At 30.8% G+C, this 15912-nt stretch overlaps 1 protein-coding gene across 1 annotated transcript in view; it reads left to right on the plus strand.

The window, feature by feature from the left end:
- The window catches only part of Smp_149270 (hypothetical protein), a gene marked incomplete at its 3' end in the record, with an annotated part of 32114 nt that extends 20052 nt beyond the window's left edge, over nucleotides 1–12062 (plus strand). The window contains exons 6-12 of the mRNA XM_018796635.1: nucleotides 775–1108; nucleotides 2575–2792; nucleotides 4257–4310; nucleotides 8039–8407; nucleotides 9739–10058; nucleotides 11327–11563; nucleotides 12042–12062. Of these exons, the coding sequence (XP_018651757.1) occupies nucleotides 775–1108; nucleotides 2575–2792; nucleotides 4257–4310; nucleotides 8039–8407; nucleotides 9739–10058; nucleotides 11327–11563; nucleotides 12042–12062 (1553 nt within the window). The remainder of the gene's footprint in view (nucleotides 1–774; nucleotides 1109–2574; nucleotides 2793–4256; nucleotides 4311–8038; nucleotides 8408–9738; nucleotides 10059–11326; nucleotides 11564–12041) is intronic.
- Nucleotides 12063–15912: the final 3850 nt, after the last annotated feature.

Genomic DNA, 15912 nt, shown 5'->3' on the forward strand with positions numbered 1-15912 from the left:
AGTTCAAGTGAACGAAGTGATAATTGTAGATAAATGAGAAAGAAAATTAACATCAGATGGAAATAATAAGAAATTGTCACATCACCTTAGGCCATAAAATGACTTAAGGATTATTAAGGCAAATAGAAGGTTATGACAAATTGTTTCTGTGTCCATATGGGGGTTTTGAATTTAGGATTATTCAAGACTTCTGTAAACCTAAGAATTTGTCCTCGACAATTTCTATACGCTTTAAAAGCTGTGTTGATGTCAATTCTGTTCCCCATTTTAATTATATGCTTTGTTATCGATGAGCGTGGTTTCCTACTTTCCATGTTTATCGGAACATGTGACATTGACACTTAATCCATAACCCTTAATTGCATTGTGCAATGGAACCATGCTTATTGATAACAAAGCGCATAATTTAAACAGGGCACAGAATTAACATCAACATAGCTTTTAAAGCGTTTAGAAATCGTCTTTCTATATGATGTTTATTTTCTCTCGTCTTTGTCTACAATTATCACTTCGTTCACTTGAACTTTCATTTAATTGACCTTTATTAATTTTCACATAAAATGACAAGTATATATGAGACCAGATTGTTCGAGGTGTATAGCGCAAATAAATCACATTTTTCAGATCAAATCCGTTTTCTCATCGCTTTGTCGCAATCATATTTTATTCGTAAAATATTTTCTGGTAATTTAAAGCTCATCAACTTCTTAAAGATTTTCATAGGCTAAATAAAAACTGATATTTCTCAATCTTACTGCTTTTTATTCGAACTAGATAATAATATGGAATGTTATTCAATATTTTATGAATGTCTTCATGAACCTGTTTGTCTTCAACATTTTGTAAATCTACGTTATGGATGTGCACAAATGAATAGGCAGTTTAATGCCTGTAGAAATCCAAATCAGTGCATAAACTCACTAGAACGTTTTTACAAGGAAACCAATTCTCTGGTAAATAAAGCCATTTCATGCACTTGTACAGTTAATGATTTGGATTGTCAGCAGATGCAGAACGTATTTGTACCTAGATGTATTCGTCAGTCATATGGATTGAGAATGGATTGCTATCAAGCATGGGTTAAATGTCAGAATGATCCAGTTTGTAGGTATGTAATATAGATAAATATCACTGAAATTCTTCAAGATAAATGTCATTTCTGATTTGTGGATTTGTTAAATTTCAGTGATATGTTTTATAATGATCATATGCACGGATGACTTCAAATATGATTATTAGCTACTACGAATGGTGGTTACTGAGGAGTGACCAATTGCAAGTCTATCTATTCCGTTAGTGCTGGGTGTTGAAAGAATGGGTTCCCCTAAACTTTCTAATACACTTTGCAGATGGGTAATAACTAGCTGGGAACCATGATTTGCTGTCAAATGCATTGAACCGTCTAATATCTTATTAGCTATCATTATAAAAAATGTAATAAAATTGTTTCTTGATTCAATCTAAGTAGATGCATAAAATCTTCAGGCAGATCTTAGTATTGAATATTACAAATATAGACATACTATTTGAAAACTATCATTATGCCAGTAGATTGAACAATTCTTTCCAGTTTACCTGTTACAAAATATGATCTGTAGAATATAATTTTTATACTATCAATATATTGCATTTATTTGTATATGGTCAGAAAAAATGAACCATTAGGTACCTACGTATCATTTACAATCTGAATGATTTACCTATTAGATTGAAAAAAATTATGTTCATGTTCCATTAAACAGCGTTAGGAAATCCAACGAGTTAGTGACCTCTAATTTGTGAATTGTACCAAAAAAGAACTTGGTATTTCACAGCTTATCGTGTCTCAGCTCCCATATATATATACCACTCGAAATACTACTTAATATGCATTTGATCAACAGACAAATTTTTGAAACATTCGGGCAGTCTTTGAATTTAGCTCAAAAGAAATCATTTCGCTTTACATTAATAAATGGAGTAAATCCAGTAAAATATTAAAAAGGTTGGCTATAAAATATAAACAGCATGTAGACAAAGTCTTTCATGATATTTGTAATTGAAATAACTACAGAAATCCATTAGCGGATTTGTTCTCAATTTACATTTCAAAATAATTTATTTTAGCGCTAAACGCAGAAGGCAGTTGTCTGAATGTAACTAAGCCAACATAACGAAATACATGTTGCAAGAAATCGAGTTTTATTGTGTCATAGGTTTTTAATAACACATGCTTTTTTCAATATTCCATGCAAAAAATTGCAAAGTATCAATATATATTGTTGTTTTCCTACATAAACGATAATTGGTGCTAGATCATTACACAAAACTGAACGAGAATGTATTGGATTAAGTTACGAGCTACTACAGCCACTGCATGACATATATATTTCACACAGAATGGTAAATTACGTACAAAACTCACCCTGATCATCATTGTATCAAAAATTATGAACGTCATACGGTGGTAAAGCAGAGCGCTTTATATACATGATTTTTATCTGAAATTTGACAGATTTATAAGTGGTATAATTTTTTATCTTAATGGTTGAAACGGTTACCATTAAGAATTTTGACATTTTGGAAATCTTTTAGGACAAGTTATGATCTGCTAGTTTCAGAATGCCAAACCTCAAATGGACTTTGTCACTTAAATCCTTCTGCCTGTTTAAACTCTTACCGAAGATTATGGAGTGGTCCATGGGCTGGTGGTTGCAGTTGTGAAGTAACACAACCAAAGCTAAATCCATCGAATAATGTATTAACAGGATGCAGTGAATTCGGTAGAATTTTAACACAACCTCCCTGTGTTGGTAAGTATTCGGTAATTAATGAAAGGAGTATTAATAGCTAGGGTTTTGTAAAATTCCATTTTTCTTCCCATAGTTAAAATAATCAAAGACTCAATAAGACAAAAATAACTCAGTCGCTTAGAATCGTGTTCACTTCACCAGTGTTTTGAAATTATTTGCTCAATCAGTAAATAATTAAGAATTGTTTGGATTAAGATGAAGTACATGATACGATTACCTATTCATAAAGTAATAATGTAATCGTTAAAAAGCCACTCAACAATTATCAACACTATTAGGAATATTAAGAATAATTAGTAAGGATGACAGAATTGAAGTAAAATGTAAGTGCACAAAACATTCGTTTTGACGTCATATTTACTTATCTGGTTTTTTATTGGTTAAATGAGATTATTTCAGAATAAAAGAAGCTTTGTTGGCCTGGAATTCGTTTAAACAGCTTCATACAGTACACTAAAATAATATCTACCGATTCGAAAATGTACAGTAATTTAAGGCCATTCATAAACCAGAGATTATTCACGACATATTGAGAAACGCATAGAATCTTATTCTATGTGATAACTTATCTCAAAAGAGTTTCCAGCTGAATTTTATTCATTTTTTCAGCAAAACAAATCGCTAAATTCATTTAGTATTGTTTGTTTGAATCTTTCCATTGATTTTTAGGACTGCAACTAGTCAGTCTCTTATCGGCATATGTGCATACTGTGAGTATTGCTTCGATATAGCGTTAATTCACGAGCATTATAAGCAAAGATGGACAGTGGCTAGTAGTGAAATCCAGGACGGGAGTTTCGTCCTATTTCGGACTCGTCAGCTCGATATACCTGCATCTCAGAGTTGATGCTCATTCTGGGACCCAAACCCAGTACCTTTCGCTTCAAACGCCATCGCGTTGTCCACTCAGCTACTGAGTCCTGATAGCAATTTGCTGAGTGGCGTTTGAAGCGAAAGAAACTGGGTTCGAGTCCCAGAGTGAACATCAACTCTGAGATGCAGGTACATCCAGCTGACGAGTCCCAAACAGGACGAAACGCACATCATGGATTCCACTGCTAGCCACTATCCATTTTCGCCTGCAAAACAAGTCATTTCTTGATCTAACAGCGTGAAAGATAGAAGCCTACACTATACTTATTTGAACCACTTTATGTTTTCATCTTTGGATTCATACCAAGGGATTTTTTATTATGAACCTGGGGTGGATACAGAATTATTGAAAAATAGTTAACGGGGGATAAAATTTTCACTATATGTTATATTTGTGTCCATTCACGAGTAATAATAAGCCCATATATCCAAGTAGATTAAATTATAGACAGACAACAGTTACTTCTCGGCCTGTATTGTCAGTTAAAAAAATCCTGAAGAACTCTTAAGTAAATCAATTCTTAAATATCTTGACAGCAAAACTTTATTTAACCTCTCAATAAAATTGCACAATTATTATTATGATTTCAGAAATCACTCCCAAAACACATCAACCAGAAAACCCAGCTTTAACTCATAAACCATGTAAGTCAGGTTTTATTATTCAGTATATCACCATCCGTTTTCATTATAAATAATAGTTTTTTGGCCTTTTCAGAGCATTTTATCCCTACCGAACAAAACAGCTTGACAGGAAGTAAAACCGAAACTTTTCCCGATAACAAAAGACTTATGCAAAGAATATGGGACTTTGTTTGACATCTTAATTGATATTCACACAAAGAATCTAAAACGTTTTTGCAGTGATAACTGTAACTTATCAGTTTTACTTTAAAACATGATACTCCGAATGGTGACATTAGCTCGGCTCTTTTGCCAAAATTTGAAAAAATTTATTACTGTTATAAAGTTGGATAGTGTGCTTATTTAGTAAAATTACTCAGTGTCTATTATTTGTTAAATTACTCAATATATGTTTTAGGAATAACAGACTTATGAATTCTATTGACAATGTATTATACAGTTGTTTATAATTATTCCTATTATCTTTACGAAACTACTAATTTTCAACAAAAAATATAATCATAAAAGCAAGATTACTATATCTCACTTTATAGTTATAAGTATTAGATTAAATTCCCAAAACCAGAGGACTATCAAATGAACAAATTTTCTAAGTGGTCTTCTTCATGATCATGTTTATTTTGAAAAAATACTACTGACTAAACATTGATTGTCATGCCATAGAATCTTACACAGTTGTTAGGTGTGAGACATCTGGAATATTGTATCCTACGTTATAGTGTCGGAACTTGTGTGTAATACAGTCATTATATTTGGAAGAGAGAATTCATGAAATAATTTGATCTGCACTATATTCAGTACATTATAATAGAATATTCTACAGGGAATCGATAAGTTTACCAACTCATACTAGTAGGAACCGGGGAGAAAGTAATATTTTCCAGCATTTGTTTGCTTCCCAATTGAAGTTTTTTATTTGTCTTTCAAGAGTGACTAGCGTTTTTCAGTTGATAATCATCTAGAATTTCTAGGTATTCCATAGTTGTCTCGCTTAAGTCGTTTCGTTATTCAACCTTCATAACTTTATACTGGTAACTAGTTATTAAGTAAAAATGCGATATGCTAGGTTTTTATAACAGAGATAGATGACATCTGGCAGTGAAATTTCAAACCCACGTTTCGTCCTATTCAGGACTCATCAGTTGAATCTGCCTGTGTTTTTAGACTTTTTACTATGATTTCCTATAACTTACTTGTTAAAGTATTCAACTAAGGCATTCAGATAAAAGCGTTTGAACGATTTTTTAAAAGATAATCACAGGTTAATAACCAATTATTAGTCGGTAAAATTGTAAAAAGTCTGTGTATCATAAATTTAGTACATTCATATTAGAGTATTTTGTAGAATAAACGTTTCTTCCAATATCAGGAATAATATGATACATACAATACTGTTCAAACGATTATTCTGTAAAAAATGTCTTCGAATTCTACCAACTCTACTAATCTCTTGAAGTCCTGATGGAAAATTGAAACTAATGAAATTTGACACTATGTGACAGTGGATAATTATTTCACTTTAACGCTAGTTGACTGGAATTAGAAATTTACTCTAATCGGCTGAAACTCATTTGTCCAAAGCTAACATTTCTACCAAAATGATCTCAATATCTTCAGTTCGATACTTGAATTATTTGTAAGTGAGCATTGGTGAGGAGATGTTAAGTACCTCCTACTCTCCAGAGCTCTTCAAATGGTATACTTTCATGATGAGAACTACATATTTGTAAAAAAATTTCGTTTTCAATAAACAACTTTTATCTGGCCGTCTAGCGATTCAATTTTCGTATATTCAAAAACGTTGAAAAGTAAACTTTTAAATTTTTAAGTTGAAAACGGATAAGATATTTCGCTGATATAAAATAATAATAAACTGTTCTGGTAAACAGGGATTTTAAGGCTGGAACAGAATTATGTTGTGAGGCAATACATATTGGCATGAGTGCATTACTAAGCCTCAAAAATGACAAAAACGGTAACTGAAACAAGAGCTTTATTGTATTTTTAGTTAATGATAGCAGGAAGACTTTGGAGTTTCAGGTAGTCAATATCGTCTTTGAAAATGGAAACCTAAGATATATATTTCACTCCAAGCAACCAGTTTTATTTTTAATGTTACAGGCTTACAACATTTCATATTTATCAATGACAGATCATATTCTGTTATTGGAAAAATTCTGATTTTATACTCCATTGTACAATAACAATTCAGCCATAGGATATTCAGGCAATGTGTAATAGATTTTAAAAGGAATAGTTCTGAAGATTTCAAACAAGCATTAAGAATGTTTCGAGGAAGTAATCTCTGTTCAGTTTTTCTAAGTATGAGTTATATTAAGCTATTGAGTGAAACAAAGTATGTGATTTACCCATCCTCAATAAATTACTTGTTTATTATTGATTTTTAAAGTTTTAAACTGCATAATTGTTAAAACGGTGAGGATAAACTCCACGTGTTCAAGTCATTTAAGTGTATCGTAGCCAGTAATTTCGGCATTATTTTCGTTTAAGTCATTCCATCGTAGATATTTTGGAGTTTTTTCCATTGTAACATTGGCTGGAGGTATTCCTTTTGATATATTGAAATTTTTCTTCCATCATGACTGACTACCGTACATCTGACACATCGGCTGCGTGATGGAGTGATATTTTCATCGTAAAATACTTAACGCTCCTCATGTGAGCCAGCGAAAACGACGACTAACGAAACACATCCTGCATCAAGGATTACGATAGTTTATATAATAATTTCCCCTTCATTTTGGTTAGTTGCTAGGTGCAAGGTTAAAATTGCGAATGAGACTTAAGATTATCCCAATCCTTACTAAAACTATTTTGGTATGTACTAAGATTCGCATTTATCATGTAATCATCGTTGCAATAACCATTGAGTGATATTCAATATATTCATCTAGATTTGGCTGAAAAATGTTAAGATTAATATACTTTTAATGACAGGATAATCTTTCTATTCACTCTGAGCGATATACATCAAGGGATACAGTCAGATTTTACCTCTGTTTAATGATTCCAATATAATCTTTCAGCTAAAGTTTTCAAAAGTCATTGCTTTCTATTTCCTACCTGGTTGATTACTTTGAGTTCATTCACAAGCTGTATTTTTTAAAAGGTTTCTACAGTTCTTGGAAGAAGTTCCCTTAAATTTAACACTTTTGACTGACTATGTTATTTTACTGAATAGTTCGGGAAGTTTTTTTGGACGAAATTTATGTAAACCATCAGAATGTACATGTTAGTGGTATAAAAACGATTTTTAAAAACTACCCTTGTATTTATAACTCTAAGCCTGCCTTTTCAGGTTCGATTACTTCTTTACATGTCAATTAACGGCATATTAAGTTACGAATAAATTTTTCAATGTGTATTAAAATGTTTAAGCTTTGCGTTTATACATCACTACGGGTTGAGGTTAAAATAGTTCGTTACAGAAGATTGGAAAAGTTTATTTGGAACTTGTATCATATTCTTCCGAAATCTAAATATGTTATTTTCTCTGAATTAGTGGATTTAACTATGTGGACTGTATTTCACTCCTACTAACAAAAATATCAAATCCTACAATCATTGGGAAACTTCAGCGGTCTAGTTAGGTATTTGAACCAGGTTAACAGTATTTCAAAACAAAATAAGTCAAAACGCAGAAAAATTTTCGATTTTCACACTTATACTAATTTCAAATAAATTGTTATTTTCTTTTTCTTTTTCAGTATATTGTACAATAATGAAAAAATTACAAATACCTTTTGAAGATTTTGTCAGAATGCCATCCTTGCGTGATTATCAAGAAGAGGGACAGTTTGCACGGAATTGTTCTTTACTATGCAATTGTCACGTCGGTTGTCGATATGAAATGTGTTATGGAACAGAGATAAAAATTTGGCATGCTTATTCTTTATCTAATCGTACTAGTCAAATTGTTACTTTTCCAACGCGAATACAAACAATCAATATTTACCAACCAAATTTATCTTTAGGTTGTCTTTATCTACCTAAATTTAATCGTCACTGTACATGTTATGCAAATGATCATGTTGTCTGTAATGTATTCAGTCTGAAAAATCAATATTTTGTAACAGGTTTGTGACCTTAAATTATCCTACTTTATTGTTATTATGGCTGTCTAAATAAAAATTTAATCGATTCAAAAGTTCGGTAATTTAATTGATGAACACTCTTAATGAATTAGACGACACGAGGACCCAATTCACCCAATGGATATACCAATCAGACAACGTTATTGTTTATGTACTAAGTGAACGAAGCTGAAAATGCTACTATTTAATAGGCATCTGTTATTTTTATTCAACATCACAGTAATCAAATTTCCAGTAGAATTTAATTGGTTGAATGAGTGGTTACTGACATGAATCGCTGAATAGAAATATCTTGAAAATGAATCGTTCATTATGAACAAAAGAGCTATTAGCACTAATTCATAAATATTCACAGTGTAGTGAACAGAACACGAGTGGGGACAATCGAATGTATTTAAGCACAAATTACAGACTATCTCAATAAATTTTGATAACCATACAGCTAACAGTTAATTTGCAAAATAACAATCAATTATCTTAATCTTCACTGTTCCTTCTGTAAATATCAGTTCATCTTCTCTAATTTCATTGTTCATGCATTCTCGTACCAATTGTGCTTCATTTCAGTTCTTTCCTTATCGGTCTTCTGCTAAAATACATTCTATGTCTGACCATCACCATATACTACTGATGTGGATAAAAGTAGACCACACTACAACAGTCCTATCTCGTAATCATATTAAAATCAGATGTGTCTATCTTACTGAATGTATTCAGGATTCATTGATGTGGTTAACTGATTTTTAACATTTTGTAATATAAAATAAGCTAACAGTAATGGTTCGTAGGTGAGAAACGTACAAATACATGTAGATAATCTGACAACACATTATTTCAATTATGTTGTGAAACAAGAAATCGAATAGGTCATTTGCGATACTTAAATCCCAATGGAGTTGAGTTTTTCACTCAGTAAAAAGAAAACAGCTATTTATAAATGAAGATAATGAAAAGTTTATTACCAATCAACTTTAATTTCTTACCATATCGTTTATACTTAACAATCTTCCTCGTTGATAACGATGATTATTATTTGCATCAAATTATAATGTGAAGTTAAATATTTTTTAACTGGACATATATAGTAATATACTTTACGAAGGCTTGGTGTGAGTTACTAAAGTTTCGCCTGTACATTTGATTCACGATAATTTAATTGAAGTGGTCCATGTTCCACATATCCATTACTTTTTGAATTAGTTGTAGATTTTTCAATGACTCAACTATAAGCTGATAACTTGCTATAATGTAATTAGGATTTTTATATACTTCATCTCCACAACTGTTTTATGTCATCATTTTATTTCTTATAGGTTATAAACTATTGATTGATTTCGATGTGAAAATGTATTCTACAACAATCGATTTGTTGGCGGATGATAAATCACTTTCAGAATATGAATTTTACGGAAGTATTGTTCAACTTGAATTTCTACTAACCAATTTCCTGGCACATTTATTTGGACAGGAAAGTTGTCGGTTGATATTATCTGCATATCAAACAATCGATGATAAACATTTCTGGTCAAAACAACATTCAAGCAATAGTAATTCGAATAAGTTATTAAAACGATTAGAATATCTACTGGCAATCAATTTAGATACATCTTTTCCGACAGAAAACAAGACATCTGTATGTTTAAAACAAAATGTATTGTTAAAATAACTATGCTTGATAATTTTATAAGTTGATATGTAGCATTTTTCTATTTACCGAGTTGTACTTTATAGTTTCATCTAACAGCAAAACGTACAACTGACTAGTCACTGGAAGCACTTACGACTATACAATGCTCAAGTGCTTTGATATCTTATGGGGTTATAAGTTAGCGATTTCTTTCATGTTAAGAAAGGAAGTTATTCCAGCTGACCTTATTGATATTTATTGTTAGAAGTAGTCTGAGGACTGAAATTACTGAAAGTGTGCAAAACGTTCATGGTCCTACTGTTGATTGATAATAAAACATGTCAAATTTATCGACGTACATTGTAATAACTTAAATAAATATTAAACATTATGCCGAACAGGTCACTTGTCAGTAGTATATTTATATATAAATACATAGTGGTGAAACTCACCATAAAATTGTTTAGTGACATGAAAGTTTGAGCGAATTGAGTTGAATAGGAAAATATTAAATTATAACTGTACAAGGAAACATTATTCACCTTTCGTGAAGTTAACAAAGGGAAATGAATGATAGTCTATATTTTTGGATAAGTAAACTCAGTGAATAAAATCAGTATGTACTGACAAATAGTTGGCCAATATAGCCAAATTTAACTCAAGGATCCATGTTACAAACTGATATCTTTAGGATTTCCTATTCAGGAAGGTGTTATAAATGATTTTTTATTGACTTAACATGAAAACGGTACAAGCTCTTTTAAAATAAGCGCACAATATACTGTAAAAATATTTTTTCCCATTATCTGTATACCTCAAACAATATAGAAAAACCAAAGAGCTAACGTATTCAAGAAGATATATTTCAATTACAAGCATGATGACCTATATAATGTGAAGACTTTTACATCTCAGTAGTCATATCCAAACTCTCAACTTTTATTGTAAACGTTTTTTTGGTTATTCAATAATCATAGTTGTATAAGATATAGATGGATAGTGGCTAGCAGTGGAATCCAGGACGCGCGTTTCATCCTATTTGAGACTCGTCAGCTGGATGTACCTGCATCTCAGAGTTGATGTTCACTCTAGGACTCGAACCCAATACCTTTCACTTCAAACGCCATCGTGTTCTCCACTTGGCCACTAAGTCCTGATAGCCACTTGCTCGTGCAATGGGGTGAAGTTTAAATTCATTTAGTATGAGATATATATTTAGTTGATAAATTTAGTATAAAACATAAAACCTTTATTTTTATTCATTTACATTTTAGTTATGCATTAATCTATTAGAAGTTTTAACTATCATGATCAATGATCAATATCCACAAATAAGATATCATATTAAATTTTCAACATTTCAAAAAAGTATTTTAAAAGCACCAGGATTTAATGAATATTATGATTTAGATAAAACTTTTGATAAAACATATCGTTTACAACAATTACAACTTAAACATCAACAACGGCAACAACAAGAAACCCAAGCTTGGAGGCATATAAGAACATCAGTACAAATGCAAAGTAATAATAAATTAGAAAAAAATAATTCATATAAAACGTATATTTTGAATTTTTCCATATGTAATATATTACTGATTTTTACTATTGTCTACCAATTTTGTTTTTTTTTTAAGTAGTACATTCAATGAATGAACAGTGTAGTTTAATTCTACAATTCCATTTAGATTAAGTAAAAGAGCATAATTAATAAAATAAGATTTTCGAATAATCTTTGTGATGTCTATGAATGTATACATATGTCTTTTGAATATATTAGCTTTCATTTTCAATGTATATTATTGTTAATTTATGTGCTTTGATGTCTTGTCTTAACAATAAGCTTACAGATCTTATTTTTTATGAATATAAAGAAGTAAAAAAAACGTGTATTACAATCTGATGATTTATCATTCCATTGATTGAATTGTTCTGTTTACTCATTTTGAATACCCATCTTGTAATCTGCTAATTTAATGTTTTTTTTAGAAAATGTTCCTTTCATATTGATATGTCAGATTGAAAAAAAACTATGCTTGAATATACATATCCTAATTGCAATTTTTATATTACCTGTACAAAATGATATGAATCTTTTGTGTGTGTGTTTGTATCCAAGGTTATAATTTAATGTGTTCTCCATTTGCCTATAATTTTTTTGTTTTTATACACTGCATTTGTAAAACTATTTCATATGTACGTTCAGAAAGAAAGAAAAAGATGATGTAATTATATAAAGCGATGATAAACTACTATATGACGTAAATAAGTAATTCATTAAAACACTTTGCTATTGTTTGATAAGTTTCTTTTCTTTTGATTATATATAGACCATATTTTATTGGCGAAAATGATTGTTTTGTTCCTTATTGTTCTTTATTGTTTCTCTTTTGCTTTGATTTTTATCAAATAAATAATTAGATCTTATTCATTTCCTTTAAAGTTAGTATTTCGTAGAAGTGCAAATGGTTTGGCTTATAAGAAAGTAAACATAAATTTGTTTCATTATTGATTTAAATCCCTTTTTTGAATTACTTTCTTTATTAAGAGAATGGAACAAAGTACCACCTGAAAAGAGTCTTGATTAATATTTCTACCTCATGTTTGTTTGTTTTTGTTTTGTTTTGAAATAGAAAAGAAATACTTCATTTTACCGGTTCATTTGTGTATTTGTTTATGTAAATTGTATGTGTTTGTTATTGTACTGTGATATGTCCTAAAGCACCATGCCAAAATATATATAAGATTATGTGTGATTATTCTAGTTTTACATTACACTTTGATCTTAACAACTAAAAAGTACATCGTCTTCAGTTTAATTGAATTGGTCATTATCAACCACGTTTCTCGATAACATCTGAAACAATTATAACTTGCCTTGGTCTGTTCATATAAGTAATAGAAATTGGCTGTCGGCAGTTCAGCTTCTTTTGACACTCATTATTGTGTACTGTAATATGAACAAAATTGAATGCATTTAGCTTACAAACTATAATATTGTTGTTATTTGAGTGGTGAAATTATTACCAAAGACTATTATTAGCTTTGAATTTTGGACAGTTGACATTTGACTTTACGACAGAAGCATTATGTTTTCATAGTATACACTGGTGGCTCTGGGGAATAATGTGAAGTTCTTAGTTGAGTTGTTACATTCTATGATTACCGAATTGTAGTTGGTCAGCATTCAGACCTTAATAATCCAACAATAGTTTAACAACCTGTTAACTTATAATAATTGCATGTTGTGTAGTAACTTTATTTTCAGATCGAATTTAACCATAGTTAATTGTGTGACACCTATCATTTGGCAATGATTAATTTAATCTAGATGTAGCTTGGTTTGTCTTGTTAGGGGGTAGTTAGGTATAACCGAGTAATTGGGAGAAATCTATATATTGTGATGTATTTTCTCTAGATAATAGTTGTAACAAACACTTAGGTTTTTATTGAGGTTTTCCTTCAACAAATTTAGGGCATATTTGGAAACCTTCCACGATCAGGCGGAATAACTCTACTCTATACATTAGGAACAGTGAAATGTTGTAAAACCTACTGATGATGAATAATTTAGGGGTTTTTATGTCTTGTCAATATACTCGATTTTCAATGTATTACATCACAGATACAAGATTTTGAAGAAAATTTTTATTGATTTATGATATTAGTCCTGAAATTCATGTCTCAACTGTTACATAAGGAAGTCACAATATTAGTAAATTAATAAAGAAAAAATGTCATTTAAGTAAAACTTCAGAGTGACAAAATGTTCATGTATTTATGCACTCCGAAAATTCCGGAAATCACTTTTTATCTATTTTATCATTAACAGGCATGCTAAATCAATTTAAACTAAACAGTCTATTCGACAAAGCTGTTTGTTATTCACTTTTAAATTTGTCAGGTATTATATACAGTTTATGCACTATATAAGATATTTACTTTAAAAGTAGATTCATGTTCTTGATTTTCTTCAGAGTTTAAAAGTAACACAAACACACCAATGTTTAATTCATTAACATGCCTTATTTTGAAAATTGTGACATAAAATTTAGTGGTCCTAAATTTGACTCCAGGTGGATCGTATGTTGATTGTTATTGAGATATTTACATGTCGCCAATCCTTGTACATAACCATCGAGTTAACTCGCGTCAGTGAATAACAGAAATAAACAAGTCATATACGGGAATGAAGTTTTGAATACATATATCTTGTACACTCATTGATCTGGACAGACAGTCAGAGAAACGCAGTGAAGGAAGTGAAACCAAACGGATCGGAGGAAGTATGTAAGCCAACTCAGTTTAATCAAGCGTTAATCGATATTTGTGGTCACAAAAATAAGTTGTAGACATGTCATGAATAGAATAAGAAGTGCACACATATAAAAACAGTTAAGGTTGATAAGCGAGTAATTAACAAAATCAAAATGTGGCTTGAGAAGAATGAATAGATTGATATATCCGAAAGCCAGAATAAGCTATGTGGGCTTTCATAGCCCTACAAAACACAATAATTGCAGGCTTATAACTGTAAAGCCTGGTGACTTTACTCACTCCAGTATTCTTTGTTTTTGAGTATAATAATATTCGTAAATCCATGATGTACTTTGTACAGTGATTTATCAAGTTTCATGATACCAGTCTGCATGTTCGAAATAATTAGATAGAAGTATGTATAGTTAACACTTTCAGTATACTAGAATTTGTGAAAATACATATTAGTTCCAGATTTTGATCCTTTACTAGATCCCTTATCTACTATCTGTCATCGAAAATCTTTCAAAGCGAAATGAAATTACAGTGGTTTAGCTTTATGAATCCATCACCTTGATAACCATTAGCATATAAATCCCCAATGGTGTTCGAATTCAGAAGGCAATAAGAAGCGGAGAATACACTTTATTAGCGGATAGCACAGATAACAAAGTTACAAGCACATCAAGCAAATTTGCAACAGAGAGGCTCATGTGTGTTTGCGGGCGAATACAGAGGCAAATTTATAATCAAATCGAATCAAGGCGGAGCTAGGCATGGCAAAAGTTATTAATAAGAAACGAGCACATATATACGTGGTAAAGAGAATGACTCATTGAGCGATATTTAAGCAATTGACATTTAAGCTAGAGTAAGGTATGTGCGTGAGCTGTCACATTTGATTAAGTATGCACGTTTAAACAGACATTATAGTGGTCATACTGATACAAACAAATAGACGAATAATTACTGTCCAAATAACACTGTCTCTTAAATAAGTTAATAAAAAGCATGACAGAAACCAACTATAATCGAAATAAACCCTAGATGTTTTACTATAAAAGTCATGATCAGCAATGGTAAGGCTATTAAAATAATCTTGAATATTGGAGTAATGATCACAGAACTGTTGTGACTATATTGGCGATATCTGATAGGGATACATATATATTAAAAAAAGACTGATCAGTTCCTGTCCTTAACATCAACAACGTTTAAAAAAACACTTGCAAACTAAACTCATTTCATTTGAACCAACTGGTTGGTATCACGACTCAGTAGCTACGTAGATAATACGTTGGGTTTTTGAAGTGAAAAGTACTGAATTCGAGTTCTTGTGTAAAAATCAATAATAGGATGCTGGTGTATTCATCTAACGAGTTATAAAATAAAACGGTATTTACACAATAGATTTCATTAAAAGTAGTTTCTCATATTCACTAAAACCTGCCGATTTATTCACAAACCTGTTTTGTCTATTTTAATATTTCTTGACCAATGTTTCCGTATTTTCAAAATATATTGTATTTCAAATAATCATCGTTTTATAAAATTCTCCAACATACTTGAAATACTTATGACGTGAAATGAGGGATTAGAACGA

This window comes from Schistosoma mansoni, chromosome 4 (genome assembly GCF_000237925.1).
Source record: "Schistosoma mansoni strain Puerto Rico chromosome 4, complete genome".
Taxonomy (NCBI): Eukaryota; Metazoa; Platyhelminthes; class Trematoda; order Strigeidida; family Schistosomatidae; genus Schistosoma; species Schistosoma mansoni.